The 17,754-nt window shown below is 37.9% G+C and overlaps 1 protein-coding gene across 1 annotated transcript in view; it reads left to right on the plus strand.

Annotated features, from left to right (window-relative positions):
• The window catches only part of LOC114627175 (protein hinderin-like), a 31,625-nt gene that overhangs the window by 150 nt on the left and 13,721 nt on the right, over window positions 1–17,754 (plus strand). The window contains exons 2-4 of the mRNA XM_028774874.1: window positions 7,445–7,480; window positions 8,127–8,269; window positions 13,505–13,599. Of these exons, the coding sequence (XP_028630707.1) occupies window positions 7,445–7,480; window positions 8,127–8,269; window positions 13,505–13,599 (274 nt within the window). The remainder of the gene's footprint in view (window positions 1–7,444; window positions 7,481–8,126; window positions 8,270–13,504; window positions 13,600–17,754) is intronic.

Genomic DNA, 17,754 nt, shown 5'->3' on the forward strand with positions numbered 1-17,754 from the left:
ATGTAGGCCAGAGAAGCGTGGCGCGGACCCCGGGCTAGGGACAGGCCTTTCCACTTCAGGCTGGGTGCCCGGCCCGCCCATCACCTGGCGACGAAGTGTCGCTAGGTGGGAATTCTGGCTCATGGGTAACCCTCCCTCCTTAGCTGTGGGTTCTGCAAAGATGGCCTGTAATGGGGGCGTCTCAGCCAAGGCTGGAAGCGCCCCTCTGCCATCCCTTGCAGGAGATCACTGGCTGATTGTGAAGTGAGCTTGTAGTGATAGGGAGAACAAGTGTGGACACAGTTGCTAGCTGGACTGGGAGTCTTTTTCTCTTAATTTGGAGTTACCAAGTGTCCAACACTAGGAGCAAATCAAGTGGTTTTATTTGCCTTTTGGTCTCCTAAGGCCCTTTAGTGATGCTGTATTGTCTAGCACGCCATTAGGAGAGATGTAGGCTTCATTGGGACGAGTTCTGCTGGAGCTAGTTAGGGAATAAGATAGGAAATGTCCTGAAGCAGCGTTGACATACTAGATTGTGGGTCACTTCTGTTGGAAATTGAAGTTTGGAGATTGTTTTTGTTCAGGAAGCTGTGAAGCTTTCTAGCCGCGCAGTAATTAGAATTCCCAGTTCACTAACTGACAAGATTTCACAGTGGTTCAATTCTAGGATTAGGTTAGCTGTTGCATCCTAAACTTTCGTCTTGGTTATATACTTTATTGCTGTAGGGGCATTACTCGGGAGAGGAAATGTAATCAGTGTTTCCGAGTGCCTGCAAAGAGGCCAGTTGATTTGCTAGGAGTGGTGATGACATTGTTTTAGGCATTACTGTTACCTTTGGCAGAATCATTCTGGACATTCTATTCTACTTAGCTCCCAGGGAAACTTAGAAAATTGTATTACCCGTTTCCTTTATTGAGTTACTCAGGTTAGAGTTTCATGTGTTCGGGGAGGAATACTTTTGCATTCTGTGCTGCTGAGTGTTTAGAATTGTGCGTTCCCTAAACAGAATTACCGATTGTCTCTGATAGGTGGGTGAGAAGCAAATGAAATTACCGACATGTACTGTAGAAGAGAGCATACCAAAGCACTCTCAAAGCAAATCTTTTTTTTCCCCTTTACCTATTAGAGTCAAGAAGCAAATATGTGCATTAGGACCACTGTACTGAGTTAGAAAGTCAGGAAATTGGGATCAGTGTTTTCCGTAGGAAACAAGAATTATTTGCTTATAACAGCTAATGGTATTTTTCTAATATAGAACGGAGGAGGTAACAGTTTGTTTTCCTGGGACTGAACAAATTAACAGTGTGTGGTCCAAACCTTTGCTTTTGTTATAGCCAACTTCTGCACATGTATGTAGTCTTAACACTTACCATTTGTTACAGAACAGATAATATAGTCCCTATCTTTTATGTTTTCTCATACACTGAATAGTTACTGTAAAGTATAAAAGAATTTCCATCTATCCACTAATGATGAGAAAGTGGAATTGTATGGGAAAATGTGGTAATTATGTTATAGAAATTCAGATGTAAGAAAGGAATTGGAAAGTTATTGGTATCTCCTCCCCCCCCAAGGCTTTCCATCTAATGACCAATTAACATTCAGCCTCTGATACTTTCATTCTATATTTCCATAAGGCATATAACTATGTCATATTACATTGTTGCTGACAATTTGCTGAAAAAATTGTTAGTTATAAACATATTGGTCTTTGGATCTTGATTTCTTTCTGTCACTTTGATGGTCATTTTCCCAAGGTAAAATTTCCCTAGGAAAAAAGACAAATAGTATGCACCATGATCTGGTATTCTTTGTATATTATTGAGTAAAATATTTTTCATTGCTTCACTTAAACAATTAAATAAATGTGATTGAGAGGTTTGTCAGTTTCTATCATATGAGAGCAGATAATCAGTGACCAGTCATCACCTTTAAAAGAAGTTGTTTGTATCTTCTGCATTTTGATTTTGCAGTGCTGACACAATGTTTTGGCATTTTATGTATGAAGAATGAGAATACCACATTGCATTTTATGGTTTAAATCATCTAGTAAATCATAATCGTATGGTTGTGAATTTATTCCTTTATTAATCCACAAAGTTCATAGTAGTGTTAGAAGTGGATACTCTTTCTACATATCTAAATTTGGTTACTAATGTGTACTTGCTGGATTAACAAAATTAATAATAATATTAAGTTTTAGACTACAAGGGAGTGGCCCAAAACATTGCAATAATTATCATCTCTGCCATTGAGTTTTTAAATAAAAATAGATGAAAACGTTACACTGATGTAAAACGAATGTATCTGAAAGCCTTTGTGGTAAATAGTAATAGCATATACCTGTGTTGCTGGCAAATGATTCACTGTTTTGAGGATTAGAGAACAGTAAGCAATACCTAGCTTATTCCTTTCACTTGTTGCTTCCTCTATTCCATTTCTGCCCCAGCTCCCAGAAACTACTTTCCTTCTGGGGATATAAAGTGTTATCATCATCAAAAATGTTCTATGACTTGTAGTCCTTGTTGAAGTACTTCTAACTAAAGAAATAGAGAAATAAGGTGTGATGTAGGTCCAATATCTACTTGATATGCCTGTTGTCCTTTTGATCTTTCTAAAAAAAAATACACCTTTGTTGGGACATTCTATATAAGTTAAATATTTGAGTTCTTGATGAGACAAAGTAATTGTTGTATGTATTGGAAGAGACAACTTTTAATGCTGTTTTTTTAAACCGTTTGTTGAAATTAGTAATTAGAGTTGTTGGGATCATACTTCATAAAAATCAGTATCAGTTTTATACCTTTGTGGATGGATGGCTTAATATAAACTAGGTATTCTTTTGTTTGGGAATCCATACAAATTGAATATACAGGTTGAAAACCATCATTTTTTGTGTTAACATTTTAGAGAGATAAGGTTATGAATAAATGAAATGGATGTATCTACTAATCCTAGGTACCACACAGAAAAATAAAGGCCAAAGAGTGGGAAGAGGGTCACATTTGGAGAGAATGTAGGAATGTAGGAATTTCAGGTCTCAAGAATCTCAGGTTTCGGTAAACTCAAGAATTAACTGCCCCAGGACACATCCTGGGTGAAGCACACTCCAGAGACTAAGAGGGGCCCAAGATAAGAGTTTAAAAGGGGGATGAGACCCTTAACACAGTACACTTGGGTAAACAGAAGCCACTTAAGCTAAACTTCTTTGTGGTAAAAGATAAGGTGCAAATTTGAGTTACTTAGAAACTGGGCCTGGGAACCGCTGTTTGAAATCTTTTATGGTTATTGTTTAAAAAGTAATTAACTGTCCTTGTGAACTCTGTAAAAATGGTATATAAACTGCCCTTAGCTTTAGCTCCGGGTTCTTCTTGCCTGCATGCAAGGGAACCCCAGTGCACTGGCTTTTATCAATTCATCAATAAACTTCATGTTATTGCAGCAAATCCTGTCCATGAGTGTTTCTGGGGGAGTGTGTCCCCTGGTTTTGGATCTTTATGTCCAACAAGAATTGTGCAGTTTTAAGTACTTGTGTTGTTAGCCAGTGAAGGCCTCAGTCAAACAGTGATGTATGACCAAAGGCTTAAAGATAATGACTGAGTAAGTCTGAAGATTCTGAGAAAATCATAAATGAAAAGACTCTAACACAAGAGCTTATGTCATCACTGACAAATTAAAGGATGCAAGTTGGATTGGCTGGCTTTGTGTGTCAACTTAACACAAGCTGGAGTTATCACAGAAAAAGGAGCCTCCCTTAAGGAATTGCCTCCATGAGATCCAGCTGTAACCCATTTTCTCAATCAGTGATCAAGGTGGAAGGGCCCATTGTGGGTGGCACCATCCATAGGCTGGTAGTCCTGGGTTCTATAAGAAAGCAAGCTGAGAAAGCCAGAGGAGGCAAGCCAGTAAGCAGCACACCTCCATGGCCTCTGCATCAGCTCTCTCTTCCTGACCTGCTTAAGTTCCAGTCCTGATTTCCTATGGTGATGAATAGCAATATGGAAGTATAAGCTGGATCCTTTAATTTGTCAGTGATGACATAAGCTCTTGTGTTAGAGTCTTTTCATTTATGATTTGGATTTATGTCACACTGTTGGTCAGAAGTTGTTGGGCTGTAGGTATATGTTGAAGGTTATGCCATCAGAAGTTTCTGAATGTGAGATATAAAAGTCAAGACTGTGATTTGGTGTTGGCTTGAGCAGCTAGGAGTATGGGAAAGGCTATGTGTAGAGCCGACTTTAAGATGAACTTAAGAACTGTAGTTCTCAGGTATCTTTTATGTATGTCAGCATTAACTTTAGCAGATAGGCTTGAGCTAAAGATTAATTTGGAAGAAATCAGTCTCACTAAATAAGACCCCCAATAGAATAAGGAAAGAAAACACTCCAAATCAGGGGTCCTGAGACTCTCTAAGTGACAAGGAATGGCTAGGCTAGAGAAGTTGAAAGGGAAGGAGCAAGAATTATTATAAAAGGCATAGGAAAATTTTGAGTGCGCTATCGTTGAAGCTAAGCAAACAAAGTTTGGTGAATAGTCATTTATATCAAATTCTATTCATTGATCAATGCAAAGAAGAATTAACTGATAGGTTCACCAATATTGGGGCATTAGAAATAGTTTTGCTGGGTTGATAGGATCAAGGCTTGGTTGGGATAGGTCATGACTAATTAGGAGAGGAAGTGGGAACAATGGAAAGCCTCTCAGGAGAAGTTAAGCTGTAAAGGGGGAAGAAGTATAGTAACAGGGGATGCAGGGTGAAGGGATTTATTTTACTTTTTTGAAAAAAGTAGATAGTACATCTTTAAATGTTAATAGGAAAACTAAATAGAAAAAAAAAAGGTTGATTAAGGAAAAGAGGATTGAAAACATCACATATCCTTAGGAGAAAAGAGGAAAACAGGTATGCGTGGGTGCGTGCGTGCGTGTGTGTGTGTTGTGTGTGTGTGTGTGTGTGTGTGTGCGCACACGCGCGGACAGTGTAGCAGGAGATATTAGAAAGCAGAGTGTCCGGCTGGCTCCTGACTTAACCGCCATGTTCCCTCACTAATGCTTGCTACCAGCGGCCTGCCTGGTCCGCTCTAGCTAGCCCCTGTTGAGACCAGTTGCTGTGCTTCCAGCTCTGGTCCGCTTGTCCCTGGATCCGCTAGTTCTTTCACAGCCACCTGGTTGTCTGTGGACCCATCTTCCAGTAACCCAGTAAATCAAAACTCTTGATGCTTAAAGTTAATCAATGGATTGATATATATCAATAAAATCTCAGTACACAAGATGCCCACACAGAATAGAAAGTTATCTCAATATTCCTAATCTTTAAATTTCGTATCTGCCTATTTACTTGAATCACTTGGGTCTATGTCTGGTGCCATTTTGCCTTTCTCCTCTCCTCTTTGCCTCTCTGCCTCTCTGCCTCTCTGCCTCTCTGCCTCTCTGCCTCTCTGCCTCTCTGCCTCTCTGCCTCTCTGCCTCTCTGCCTCTCTGCGCCCCGTCCCCCTCCCCCTTCCCCTCCCCTCCCCTCCCTTCCCCCTCTCCCCCTCTCCCCTTTTCCCCTCTCCCTCCCCCTCCCCCTCTCTTTCTGCTACCCTTAGCTCCGCCTCCTTTTTTTCCTGTCCAATCATAGGCCTCCCACTGCAAATAGATTGGGTAGGGAAATTTCTGCCATAGATGTGTAACTGCTCCATTGCTTATAGATCAGGGTGTGAACACTTCTGTAGCAAGAAGGAGCCACGGGGAGGTCTTTATAGTTTGTTGTCTTAAGGCAATAGAAAACAGATTATTACCTGAGAGTAAGAGTGGCAGAAGTGTGTCAGGATTGAAGGAGAAGACAGGGGGAAGTATTTGAGCTTATGAAGCCCAGTAAGGTTCCCATTTCCATTCTGGCTCTTCTCTATCAGGCTCCTTTGTGAGTGATCTAGAAAAGATAACCTGTTTGCAGGACATCCTTGGAGGACACCCTGCATTTATCTCCTAATTAAAAGCACTGTTGTCTGGAGCGTATTTTGAACCATTGTCTTGGATTACTTTTTTGTGTTTTTTTTCTTCAAGTACATTTCAAACATCAAACATTTATTGAATGCCCACAATGTATAAAGTCTCTGTGTTAGACGAAGGATATAAAGTAAAAGAGAGGTTCAGGAGACCACACCATTTTATTTCATAAAGCTATTTTTGAAATGGTGAATTCCAAGCTAGCTTCTTTGGAGTAGTAATTATAATTCTCCAGAGCTGTCAAAGCTCTACCCACTCTCTGAGGAAATTGAGTATTCATTTATTTATTTGAGACAGGGTTTCATGTAGTGGCTCTCTTGATCTTCTTCTCTCATCCACTAAGTACTGGGATGATAGGCCTGTACACCATACCCAGCCTACAACCAAAGTCTTAAACTTGTGGTGGAGAGCCCATGTGCTGCAGAAGGCTGTTAGAAACCACCCAGAAGCTCAGAGAGGTGTGGTCTGAGAACTCTTACTTTTCTGTTACTGTGGGGGATAGATCTTAGGGCCTTGCTCATTCCAGGTAAGACTTCTACAGCCCCAGCTCTTACCCGACTCACACCCACCATCTTCTCTTGAACTCATTCTGTAGTCCAGGCAGGTCTTGAGCTCCTCCTGCCTCAGCCTCCCCAGTAGCCTATAATTATAGGCTTGCATCACCAAGCCCAGCATATTACTGGCAATTCCAGTTAGTAATTCTTGGAAAAAAAGATTCTATCACTAGGATTGATGCAGAGCTAAAGAATTTATTTATTTACTTTATTACTAAATTATAATGTCATATATAGTAATAGTTTCTCCTACTGCCCCCAATTACTCTTTCTGTTTTCTCTGTTTACTGTTTGCTTGTTTTAGTAGCTCATAGAGCATCATTGGGGCCTTCTGCGTGATACTGACTTTGGATCTAATCATCATATTGACTTTATAGATGTGTGTGTGTATGTGTATACATTTGCAACAGAAAAAAAGTATGTCTGTTTGTCTATCCATCCATATTTTCTGAATTTCTTCTTTTGAAATTGAAAATATTTTATTCTCTTTTCTTTTTTCTTTTTTTTTTTTTGTCCTAGATTTTTCTCATGGCTCTATAGTAGGACTTCTTGGGACATTTCATAAATATTTTATAGAAGAGTAAATATTCCTTTGTGTTTGTATGACTGACTTTCCCTAAAATGTTGTTTGACCTTCAGAGCTAATGTCTATTTTGGAATGATTTATTTTTCATGCCTTGTGCATGGTTTGTAAGAGGAAAGCAGCAAAACGTAGAGTGCATATCACAAAGGTACTTTGTTTGGGAGAAAGTGTGGGGGAAAGATGTGGGGACTATTCTGTAAAATACTCATTCTGTTTTCATTTTCTAGGTTGTAAGAAGTAAGTTCTAAATTTTAAGGTCAAAATAGATAACTTACAATATAGAACAATGGCAGCCCGTGGATATTATATTCTGTAGTGCTTTCCTTTATGTTTTCTTCCCAGTTTCTGATGAAGAACAATCAGTGGTTTATGTTCCAGGTATGATGTCTAAAGTTCTTGAAGCCTCCCTTGTTTCTTAAGTGTTAGGAGAAAATTAAACATTGGGACAACCTTTCATGTGCAGTTGGACATGGAACAAGTCATTTGAACATAAAGAATTTTCAAAAACCAAATTTAAAAAGCAAATGTTTTTAATTAAATATTTGACTAGATCTTGAGGTCTGAAATAGTGAGTCATCATAGGGTCTGGCTGGGCAAGTCAGCATGTATGGTTTATAAAGTACCCATTTACTAAAGAGAAGAGATTCTTGTTAAAAATTTACATTTTCTATCTCAAAAGAAAATATAAAAAAATGATTCAGGTTAAATACAAGATTCTATGCTTATTGATTGTTCAGTTGGAAGAGTAGTCATGTGGAATCATTGAAGATACTCCTGGGAAAAAGCCTAGGATTTCCTCAGTGTTATCTCAGTAGGTTGTAATTTATTGCTTTTAATGTGACTTACAAATGTCCATAGCACCTAACTGAATTATTGAATTATTTTTTAACCTTCTTGTCACACACACACACACACACACACACACACACACACACACACACACACACTCTCACTCTCACACACATGAGTTTTAAATTGAAAAAATTAATAAGATCGAATTCTAAAGTCTTGTAAACATTTTTAGGAATCTCCACAGAAGGACATACAAGATCAAGACTCAAGTTGATAAATCCAAAAGTTGATGTTAAAGTTAAGGCTTCTAGGGTGACTGATGCTTCCATCTCCGTGGAGTCTTTTAAAGGTGCAGGAGATTCAGTAGCCGAACCGGTCAGTAATGTTTTACTTACTTGTTCAGGTTTTTGTGTGTATACATGTTGCATGTGTGTGTGGAGTGGGTCACGGGTGCACACATGTGTGCATGTGTGGAAGCCAGAAGTGGCTTATCTTCCTCTACTTCTCTATCACTCCACTTTGTTTTGCTTGTTTCCCTGGGGGCCTTTTGTTTGTAACACAAGTCTCTTACTGAATCCAGAGCCCCCCCTGGTCTGGCTCTGGGGATCCAGCTGCCTAGTGTTACAGTTACAAACAAATGCTACTATGTCCTCATTGAACTCAGGTTCTCATGCTTGAGTGAAGGCGCTTTACTGACTGAGCCTCTCCCTAGCTTGTTAGTTTTATATATACTGCTCAGTAAAGACACAAAGACCTTCAAGGGAGACCTTTTTGTGTCTTTAGGAACTAAAAAAACCATTTATGATCCTTGATAGTGCCAAGTATCAGTATAAAATATCACTTTGCAAGAGTTTTGCTCCAAAAGGGAGAGACATGCTTTTAGCCTTAGCCAAGAAAATGAATTATCTTACTAGTTCTTGAAATATTTAAATTTAACATGTTACTTTTTTGGGGGCATTGATTGGTAAGATAAATTCACTGTTTTTATGGTTAGGTATTCTGTATGTTTTTATTCTTAGAAATTTATTTGTTGATGGCTGATACTTTTATATTAGAATGAACTTTGTATGTAGAAAATCAGCCTGAATTATTATGCCTTTCACTTAGAAAATAATGTTATTTTTTAAAAATTCTTGTTCTGTTTTAGAAAAACAAAACAAAATTTTTTATGAGCCAGGTTCTCCTATATAACAGGTGTGCCTTCTTGACTTTCCTATGTAACTGAGTCTGGCCTTGAGCTCATGATTTCCTTGCTCCTGCCCCCGACCCCATTCCCAATTACTGGGATTGAAGCAAATTCCCAGTTATTTTCTTTCTTTTTTTTCAACCTTTTATAACATATATGTGTTGTGCCTGTTCACATATGCATATTGATGTATATGGAGGCCTGAACATGACACAAGCTCTCTCCTCAGTTTCTTTCTACTTCATTTATTGAGGCAGGATGCCATGTTGAACCCAGAGATGGCCAAATCTGGCTAGTTCAGCAGTTTTCTAGGGGATCCTCTATTTCTGCTTTCCACCAGGCTTGTCTGTGACTCTGGGCATCCTAACTCATACAGAGCTAGTCATCTTTATCCACTGAACAACCTCCCCTGGTCACAGTTCTTGCTTTTGTAGGCCAGGGTTGATTTTGGTTCCCTGTTTGTCTTCATAATGGTGTTCACACATTCCTTTGGCACGTGTGTTTTTCTGTCTGTGTGTTTTAACCAATATATTTCAAAGTAAAAATCACTTTATTGTAATGCTATACTTGTTAAGTTTTCTTTCTCAGTCTAAGTTGGCACTAGTGTTTGTAGTCCATACCTCATGGGCAGGATCTTTCTTCTGCGTATGCTGTGTGGCTTTTTCTGGGGAGAACTGATCAATCTGGTATTCATCCCAGACAGGACTCTAAAACTGTCTCATCCCAGGCTAGCTTGGTAAATCATTGAATTTACTGGGATTACTTACAAAGAGCTTGGATGACTTCAAGGGAGCTACATCACCAAAAAATTACCCCATTATGGATGACAATTCAGAAAAGTTATCTCCCATTCAACTTGCAGGCAGCAACCCTCTCCACATACTGTGCCCTGGTTTTAGACTCTGAGGGAGTGATACAACTGAGCCTTGGAAGTTTTTGTAGCATCCTATGTCTTAGGCCTCTTCCTTCCCCGAGGAATAGGACTTCATTTTGAGGGAAACAGCTACACAACTGTTTGTTTTGTGAATGATTTTATCCTCCTTCCCAGGTATTCTCATTTTTTGAGGTACTGTTTGTACTGTGACTGGTTTGTAGAATCAGAGTTGCTCTAGTGACTCTCATCTGACAAAGCCCAAAATACCCCAAATGTTTACTGCCAGACTATTTACAGAAAGTGTTTCAAAATTTCTAATGTATACTTGTGGAGACATTTTTCATCTTTTACTGATACTTGTGGAATAGTGAAGAGGATTTGGTAGTGAACCCAGAACAATTGTCCTTTTGGATGGCATTTTGGATAGATGGCAAGTTTCAGTGCTTGCTGTTAGTTGATGCTGGCTCAAGCATGGTGTGCACCAGAGGGCATAAATGAGAAGTGTAGCTAGTTACACTTCTTTCAGCAGTCAGTGTTTCATATGCACAGTGTCTAGTTCTAGTCTGTGGCTGTGATAAAACTCTGACCCGCAGCAACTTGGGGAGGGAAGGGTTTATTCACACCCTTGCAGGTCATAGTTCAAACTTCAAGTAGAGTCCACTTGTTGCCTTGCTCTCTGTCTTGAAATGAAAAACATACATCTCAGTTATACAGCTTCACACCTGTGGCATGGAAAGCATCTTAGGAAATCTTAAATAATGGACTTTGTGGGGTTTTATTGTTGTTTTGTTTTTAATACATTTTCATTTACAAATGTATATACTTAGCTAAATATAGCTTTCAGCTATAGTTTTCAAAACCCTGTCCTATACAGGTTGATGTATTTTTATTTTTAAGCAATGTTTAGTTTTATATGTTTGGAATTTTATATAAATACTCATACAATATGTATTATAGGACTAATTTCTTTTCTTGTTAGTGTATTCATGAGAATTCTTAATGCTGTAATGGTAATTTTTAAGTTTCTTTTAACTAACATGTCAGCACTTATTCAGTCCTTTTGACTAAAGAGATGGGTCAGCATTTCAGAGCACTTGCTTTTTCAGAAGACAGAGGTTCATATCTCAGCACCTACATGGTGACTCACAACCACCTTTAACTCCAGTTCTGGGGGATCTTATGTCATCTTCTGACCTCTGTGGGCACTGCATACATGTAGTGTTTAAACATACATGTAAGGTGAAACCATCAGACATATCTTATGGTGGTGGTGCACTCCTTTAATCCCAGCACTTGGGAGGCAGAAGTAGGCAAATCTTTTGAGTTAGAGGCCAGCCTGGTCTGTAGAGCAAGTTCTGTGACAGCCAGGACTACATAGAGAAACTCTCTCTTTTAAAAAGTTGTTAAATAAGTACTGGAAAAGCGAAAAGGAAACAGTAAGCTATTGTAAGGTATTACCTGTAAAACACAATCACCATTGCCAGGGCTGGATGAACAAGAACAGGTTTGAAGCAGTAAGAGTTAGAATGCTGGAGCACGTGCTTAAATTGGAAGCTTGGACTTGTATGACAGGGTACCCCCGACTGGCTTTGCTCTTACCCTTCAGAGGCGGAGTTCTACAATTATAAACTGGAACCAGTTGTCTTTGTGAAAGTAACAGAGTGGAGTGGCACTGAAGGCACCAGGAAGCAGACAAGGGTTATGTTCTTTTTCTTTCTTACAACCTTGGTCTCAATCTAGTTATTTCTGTAGCAGATATCAGGGTGCCAGATGCCAAAGGAGAGCTGGGGTCCCAAAAGTCCCAAGTCAGTGTTACAGTACTGGAGATGGAAAGATGAGCTTCAGGATGAACAGCAGCAGTGAGACACAAAATGGGCAATACGAGTACAAAAAGATGCCAAGCTGTGCTGCTCTCTTGTGAGAGGCGTTCGTGTTTTCACGTTTCGATGTTAAACACAGTGGCTAGCTGGGGAGGTGGCTTAGAAGGTCAGAGTGTTTGCCTACCAGCACGAAGGAAACCCTGTGTGTTCAATCTCTAGCACCCCATAAACTGAGTGTGATAGTTAGTATATGTTTGTAATCCCAGGCCTGTGCAGGCAGAGGTGGAAGGATCAGAAGCTCAGAGTAATCTGAGGCTACCCTGAAAACAAACAACAACAATAAAATGGCTGCTAAGATTGTGGCCTATGTGCCAGAGTTTGTTTGGTCGTTTACTCCATGCACCTGTCTTCGCTGCTTCTGTCGTCAGCTTCTTCGGTTGCCAAGGCCAGTGCCTTCAACTCCCCAGCTTGACTTTTTCAGTCTTTAACATTGACTCTGTAGTCAACTTTACATTTTTGCCTATAATATTATATGCTTCTGATTATCTTATTGTCTTTTTTAAATGACATTTTAAATTTAACTTAGGTTTAAATAATTTTTAAAAATTTAAAGAATTCCAATGTCTTTTATTTTAAATGAGTTTTAAAAAACTAGTGTTTTATCTTGATTTTTACATATCATTATAGAAAAATTTTAAGCATGGGAAATATATGAAGGAAGTAATAAAAACCTAAGTCACAGTACTGTATACTACAGAGTTCTGAATCTTTGTGCTTTTCTAATGGGAAAGACAGACTTCCCTTTCTATTTTTCTAAATGTTTCCACAAGGTTGTCAGTAAAGGTGTCTTAAATTGATCACACCAAAATCCAAGTTCACTTTCTTTTTTCTCTTTCCCTTTTCTACCTTATCTATTTCCAGGATTCGTTGCTCTTTCCTTGTTTGGGCTAGGTGAAAGGCTATGTTAAGTCACTTTGGCCTTTGCACAAATGCTAGAATTAAGACCAAATGTTCCTTTTCTGTGTTAACTACGGTTCTCTTGTGACACCTTGAAGGTGATGGCTTTAAAGACTTATCTGGAATTGTTGCAGTACTGGAGAGAACCCACTCTACTACTACAAAAAAAAAGAAATAAAAAGAATCTGTGTTCACACCCCAGTCTCTTATTTAGCCGCTATAACTGTGGCCAAACTGTGTACTCCTGATGAAGAACAGGAGCAGTGTCTGCCTAATTGCACTGCTCTGAAAATGAGATGGGTAACAGGTAAAAAGTACGTATCGTATTCTTCGCATGTGAAAACACTGCAGGAAATTTCTAGTTTTTCTTAGATCTGGCCCTTAAGAATTTTGATTTTTAAAAACTTGACAACAGTGTCTCCTAGCTAGCCTTTGTATATCTTAAACATTCCTGAGGCAACAATGTCTTCCAGACACATGCCACCCTCACATTCACCGGGGGAAAGGTTTAAGTGGTCTCTAGTCGTCAGCAGGTATATCTTCTAGTTCTGTCTGTGTGTGTTTTCTGTAAATTCCATAATGTTGTCTAGTTTGTTATCAGTTCCCTAGCATGTCTGAAATTCACAGTAGGTTTAAATGAAAAACGTGGATAGTAATCAACCAGATGAGTAATTTTTAAGAAATTTTGCTTTCCATGTTTAATTTGATAAATTTCTAAAATGTAGTTAAAAAATTGTTTTTAGTAACAGTAACCAGAGATATTTTTATTCTAGAATTTCTGCAAGAGAGGAATGAAGAGTGCATCATTGAAAGATTTATGTCTTGAAGACAAAAGACGCATTGCCAACTTAATTAAAGAACTGGCCAGGTGAGACAAAACCTTATATGGCATGCAGCTATAGGCAAGACAACTCATTTTGAGGGCAGAATAGTGCCAATATATGTGATGTCTGTGGTGGTTTGAATAAGAATGGTACCTAATAGGCTCATAGATTTGAATACTTTGTCACCAGGGAGTGGCAGTGTTTGATGGATCAGGAGGTATGGCCCTGTCAGAATAGTTGTGTCCGTGTTAGAGGAAGAGTGTCACTGGAGGTGGGACTTAGGATTTCAGAAGCTCAAGCCAGGGCCAGTGACTGGCTTTTCCTGCTGTCTGCAGATCTCATTGTAAAACTCCTGGCTCCTTCTCCAGTACTGTCTGCCTGTGTGCTTCCATCCATTCTGCCATGCTGATACTGGACTAAACCTCTGAAACTATAAACAAGCCCCAATTAAATGCTATTTTTAAAAATAAGAGTTACCTAGGTTATGGTGTGTCTTCATAGTAATAGAACACTAATGTCATTACGCCATTAATCAAATGGAAATAGACTTTTAAAAAAAGGTGTGTACTGCCCAAATACTCACATTCAAGGGCCTATGTCCATTGACCTATCAACTTCTCACAAGGCATTACCTCAAAATGACTGCACTAGGGGACTAGCATTTAACATATGGGACTTTGGACAATTTGTATTAAAACTATAGCAGTATTGCAAGGGAGACTCATTGCAACTATTCAAATGTACTTTTGTACCACTATAGTAAAATGCATCTGAGGAGTGTGCCTCCATCCACTATGGCATGGTACTGTAATGGCTACTTTATATATCCCAAAGTGGGTTTATAGTGATTAGTACATTGGAATTCTTAGTGAAGAATGAGCTTTCCTTCAACCCTATTTATGTCAGAAGTTATTTTTTTATTAATATCAGACTCGATAAACTTGAATTTTATTCTAATACAGGACTCTAGGAATCACAGAATTATAATGAAGTAGAAAGATCTTTTTCTATTTCTCAAAGAAAAGAGAGAGAATAACTTTTATTCTGAAATAACTAATAAATAATAAATAATATTTTATTATAGCTGTTGTAGAGAGAAACTACCCACCCTTTACCCAGTGTCCACTGATGGTAACATTTTGATTAACTACAGTTATACTTATTACAACCAGAAAACTGACATCCACAGAATTTGTCTGTTATGTTCAGAGAGTACCAGTTTTATATGGATCCATTTTAGATTTATTAAAATCACTATAGTAAAAGTTCTGAATAGTTCTGTTACTACAAGGATCATGCATTTCTTTTGTTTTTTAAGGTGCTGGAAATTGACTATGGCCTTGTATATGGTAGGCAAGTGTTTACCACTTTATTTGCATGTAAAAATTTTTCATTTATGCACATGTATGAAGAAGGTATTCTTAGAAGCCAGAAAAGAATGTTGGCTTCTCTAGCCCTTCAGTCACAGCTGGTTGTGATTACCTGGCATGGGTGCTGGGAATCAAATTCAGGTGTTCTGGAAGAGTATCAAGCACTTTTTACCTCTGATCCGTCAACCCCAGCCTCAGCACAGATACTTTATTTCCTACCCACTTCCCTAACCTGAAACTCCTATTAATCTGCTGTGAATCTGCTGTATGTCAAGAAACCTATATAAATGGGATCAGTTATTATGTGACTTTTTTCAGATTGATTCTTTTTAATCAGTATAATTCTTTGAAGCCTTCCAAGTTGTATGTGTTTAAGTATTTTTTTCCATCTTCATTGTTTTCCTTTCAGTATAGAGGTTCTAGATTAATTAACTGTTCATCTATTGGAAAGCATTGGAATTCTTTCTAATTTTTGACAGTTACAAATGAAATTGCTACAAGCATTCAAGTATAGATTTTCATGTGCCCATGAAAGTTTGCTTTCTTTTGGATTGAGTGTGTTTTATTTAAAAAAAATCATATTTCAAAAAGGATGCATCATTTTATATTTCCACCAGCAATGCAAAAAAAAAAAATCTGGCATTTGGAATTCTAACTTCCAAAGTTCATAATTTTAATTTTAGGAATTTTATGGGCATTTAGTCATGTCTTAGTTAGTTTATCTTTTTATAATGATCAATAATAATGGACATTATTTCATATTTTTATTCCTGCCTATATTTTCACTGGAACTGTGTGCATTCTTTTGGCTGTATCATACCACAATGTTTGGCCATTCTTATTGAGTTTTGAGAGTTGTTCATGTGTTCTAAATATAGATATTTTGTTGGCTATGTAGTGTAAAATACTTTGCTTCTCTGTGGCTGGCCTCATTATCCTCAGGGTCTTCCATAGTCTACAGTGTTTAACCTTAAGTAGATAAGTATGTCTTCTTTTATTTTTTCTTTTTAGTCAATGATCCAGTTGAGTTAGTTTTTGTATTATGAATGTCTGAGTTGAGTTTCTTGGTTGTTGTTGTTGTTGATATTGATGTCCATTTATGTCAGCACCATTTATAGAAATCTTTTGTGTGTTTCTGTTAGAAAGAAACTAATGGGTTCATATTTGTATGAGCCTCTTTTCTGTGTTCCTGCTTTGCATTGATCTGATTGCCTGTGCCTCTGCCTTCATTACTGTACGTGTATAGTATAGAAAGCCTTCATAGTAGAGTGACTCTTCTCACTTTGTTCTTATTTTGAAAAATATCAGGGCTAGTCTTTTCTATAATAACTTTGGGACAAGCTTCTAAATGCCCTAAAACAAAAGCAAAAGGAAAATTTCTACTGACACACTAGTATTTCATCAAATGATAGATCAATTTTTATGTTATTTGTTGCATTGATAAACACATTAAGAAATCAAAATAAAAATTAAGGAATCCAAAATTCCTTGGATTAATTTGACCAAGAATAACCCCCAATTTGAGTTGTCCCCTTCTCCCATGTCTTCTGTCTGACCTGAAGAAAAGACTTTGCTCTGTATTTGTTGAACTGCACAGAAACATGGTGTGGGAAAGAAGCAAGCCATTCTTTACAGAGCTCTGTAGCAGAATTTATAAGGAAAGGGGTTACTTTATTTACTCCAAGTAATCCAGAATAGAACTCAAAATTGAAAAAAGATGTTACCAACCTATATCACATATTGCTTCCAATATTTATGGAGTATTTGCTCTGTTTGAGGTTGTTTTTAAATGTCTTGGCTGTTGTTTCAAGTGATTAGCACTGCACACATATACATTATTCTCTGTCGGGGTATGGAAGAATATGTAACTTAAGGTTAAAGCTATGTATTAAGGTTAGGTTGTAAAAATTGATTTCATGTATGGAACAGTATGATTTGCTTTTTTGAGTTTTTATAGCAAAGTTGATGAGAGGTATTGGTCTTAAGTTTTGTGCTTTTGTATTGTTACTTTGATTTGTGTCATGGTAATAATACCCCCATTATATATAATCAGTGATTGTCCTTTTTATAATTTTTGGAAAAATGTGTATGAAATGGGTGTTAGGTTGGCTTTGATTTTAGGTTTTAGAGTCCCTTTACCTCTCCCTCTCTCCCTCTCTTCCTCCTCTTCTATATATGTAGTTAGCTGAGTTTGGCTTTGAACTTGCAATTTTCCTGTCTTAGCCCCCTAAGTGCTGGAGTTATATGCATATACCATCAAGCCTGTTTTAAAGTGATGTTAGTTCTTAAATGTTTGTTAATATTCTCCAGTGAAGTGGTAAGGGCCTGAAGACTTCTTTGCAAAGAATTTTTAAATTAAAATTTTAATTTCTTTAATGTTTTTAATATTATTCACATTGTCTATTTTATCTTGATTGATCTTATAAGCCTGGTGGGTATTTTTAAATTATATTTTATTTTTATTTTATGGATATGGGTGTATTGCCTGCATGAATGTTTGTGTATTCCTTTGTGTGCCTGGTACTTGTGGTGGTCAGAAGAGGGTATCAGTTCCCCTAGAACTGGAGTTACAGGCGAGTGCTGAGAATCAGATCTGTGGTCCTCTGGATGAATATCCCATGCTCTTAACTACTGAACCATAGCTCCATCCCAAGGAGTTTGTGGGTTTTGAGAATCGCTTCATTTCTTCCAAGTTATCAAATTTGTGAGCTTAAAATTAATAGTATTCTTTCACTATATCATTAGTGACACAGGATCTGTACCCCTTCATTTTTGACAGTAGTGATTTGAATCTTTTCTCTTTTCTCTTTGCTAGGCATATCAATTTTA

Source organism: Grammomys surdaster, unplaced genomic scaffold (assembly GCF_004785775.1).
Source record: "Grammomys surdaster isolate TR1022 unplaced genomic scaffold, NIH_TR_1.0 243, whole genome shotgun sequence".
Taxonomy (NCBI): domain Eukaryota; kingdom Metazoa; phylum Chordata; class Mammalia; order Rodentia; family Muridae; genus Grammomys; species Grammomys surdaster.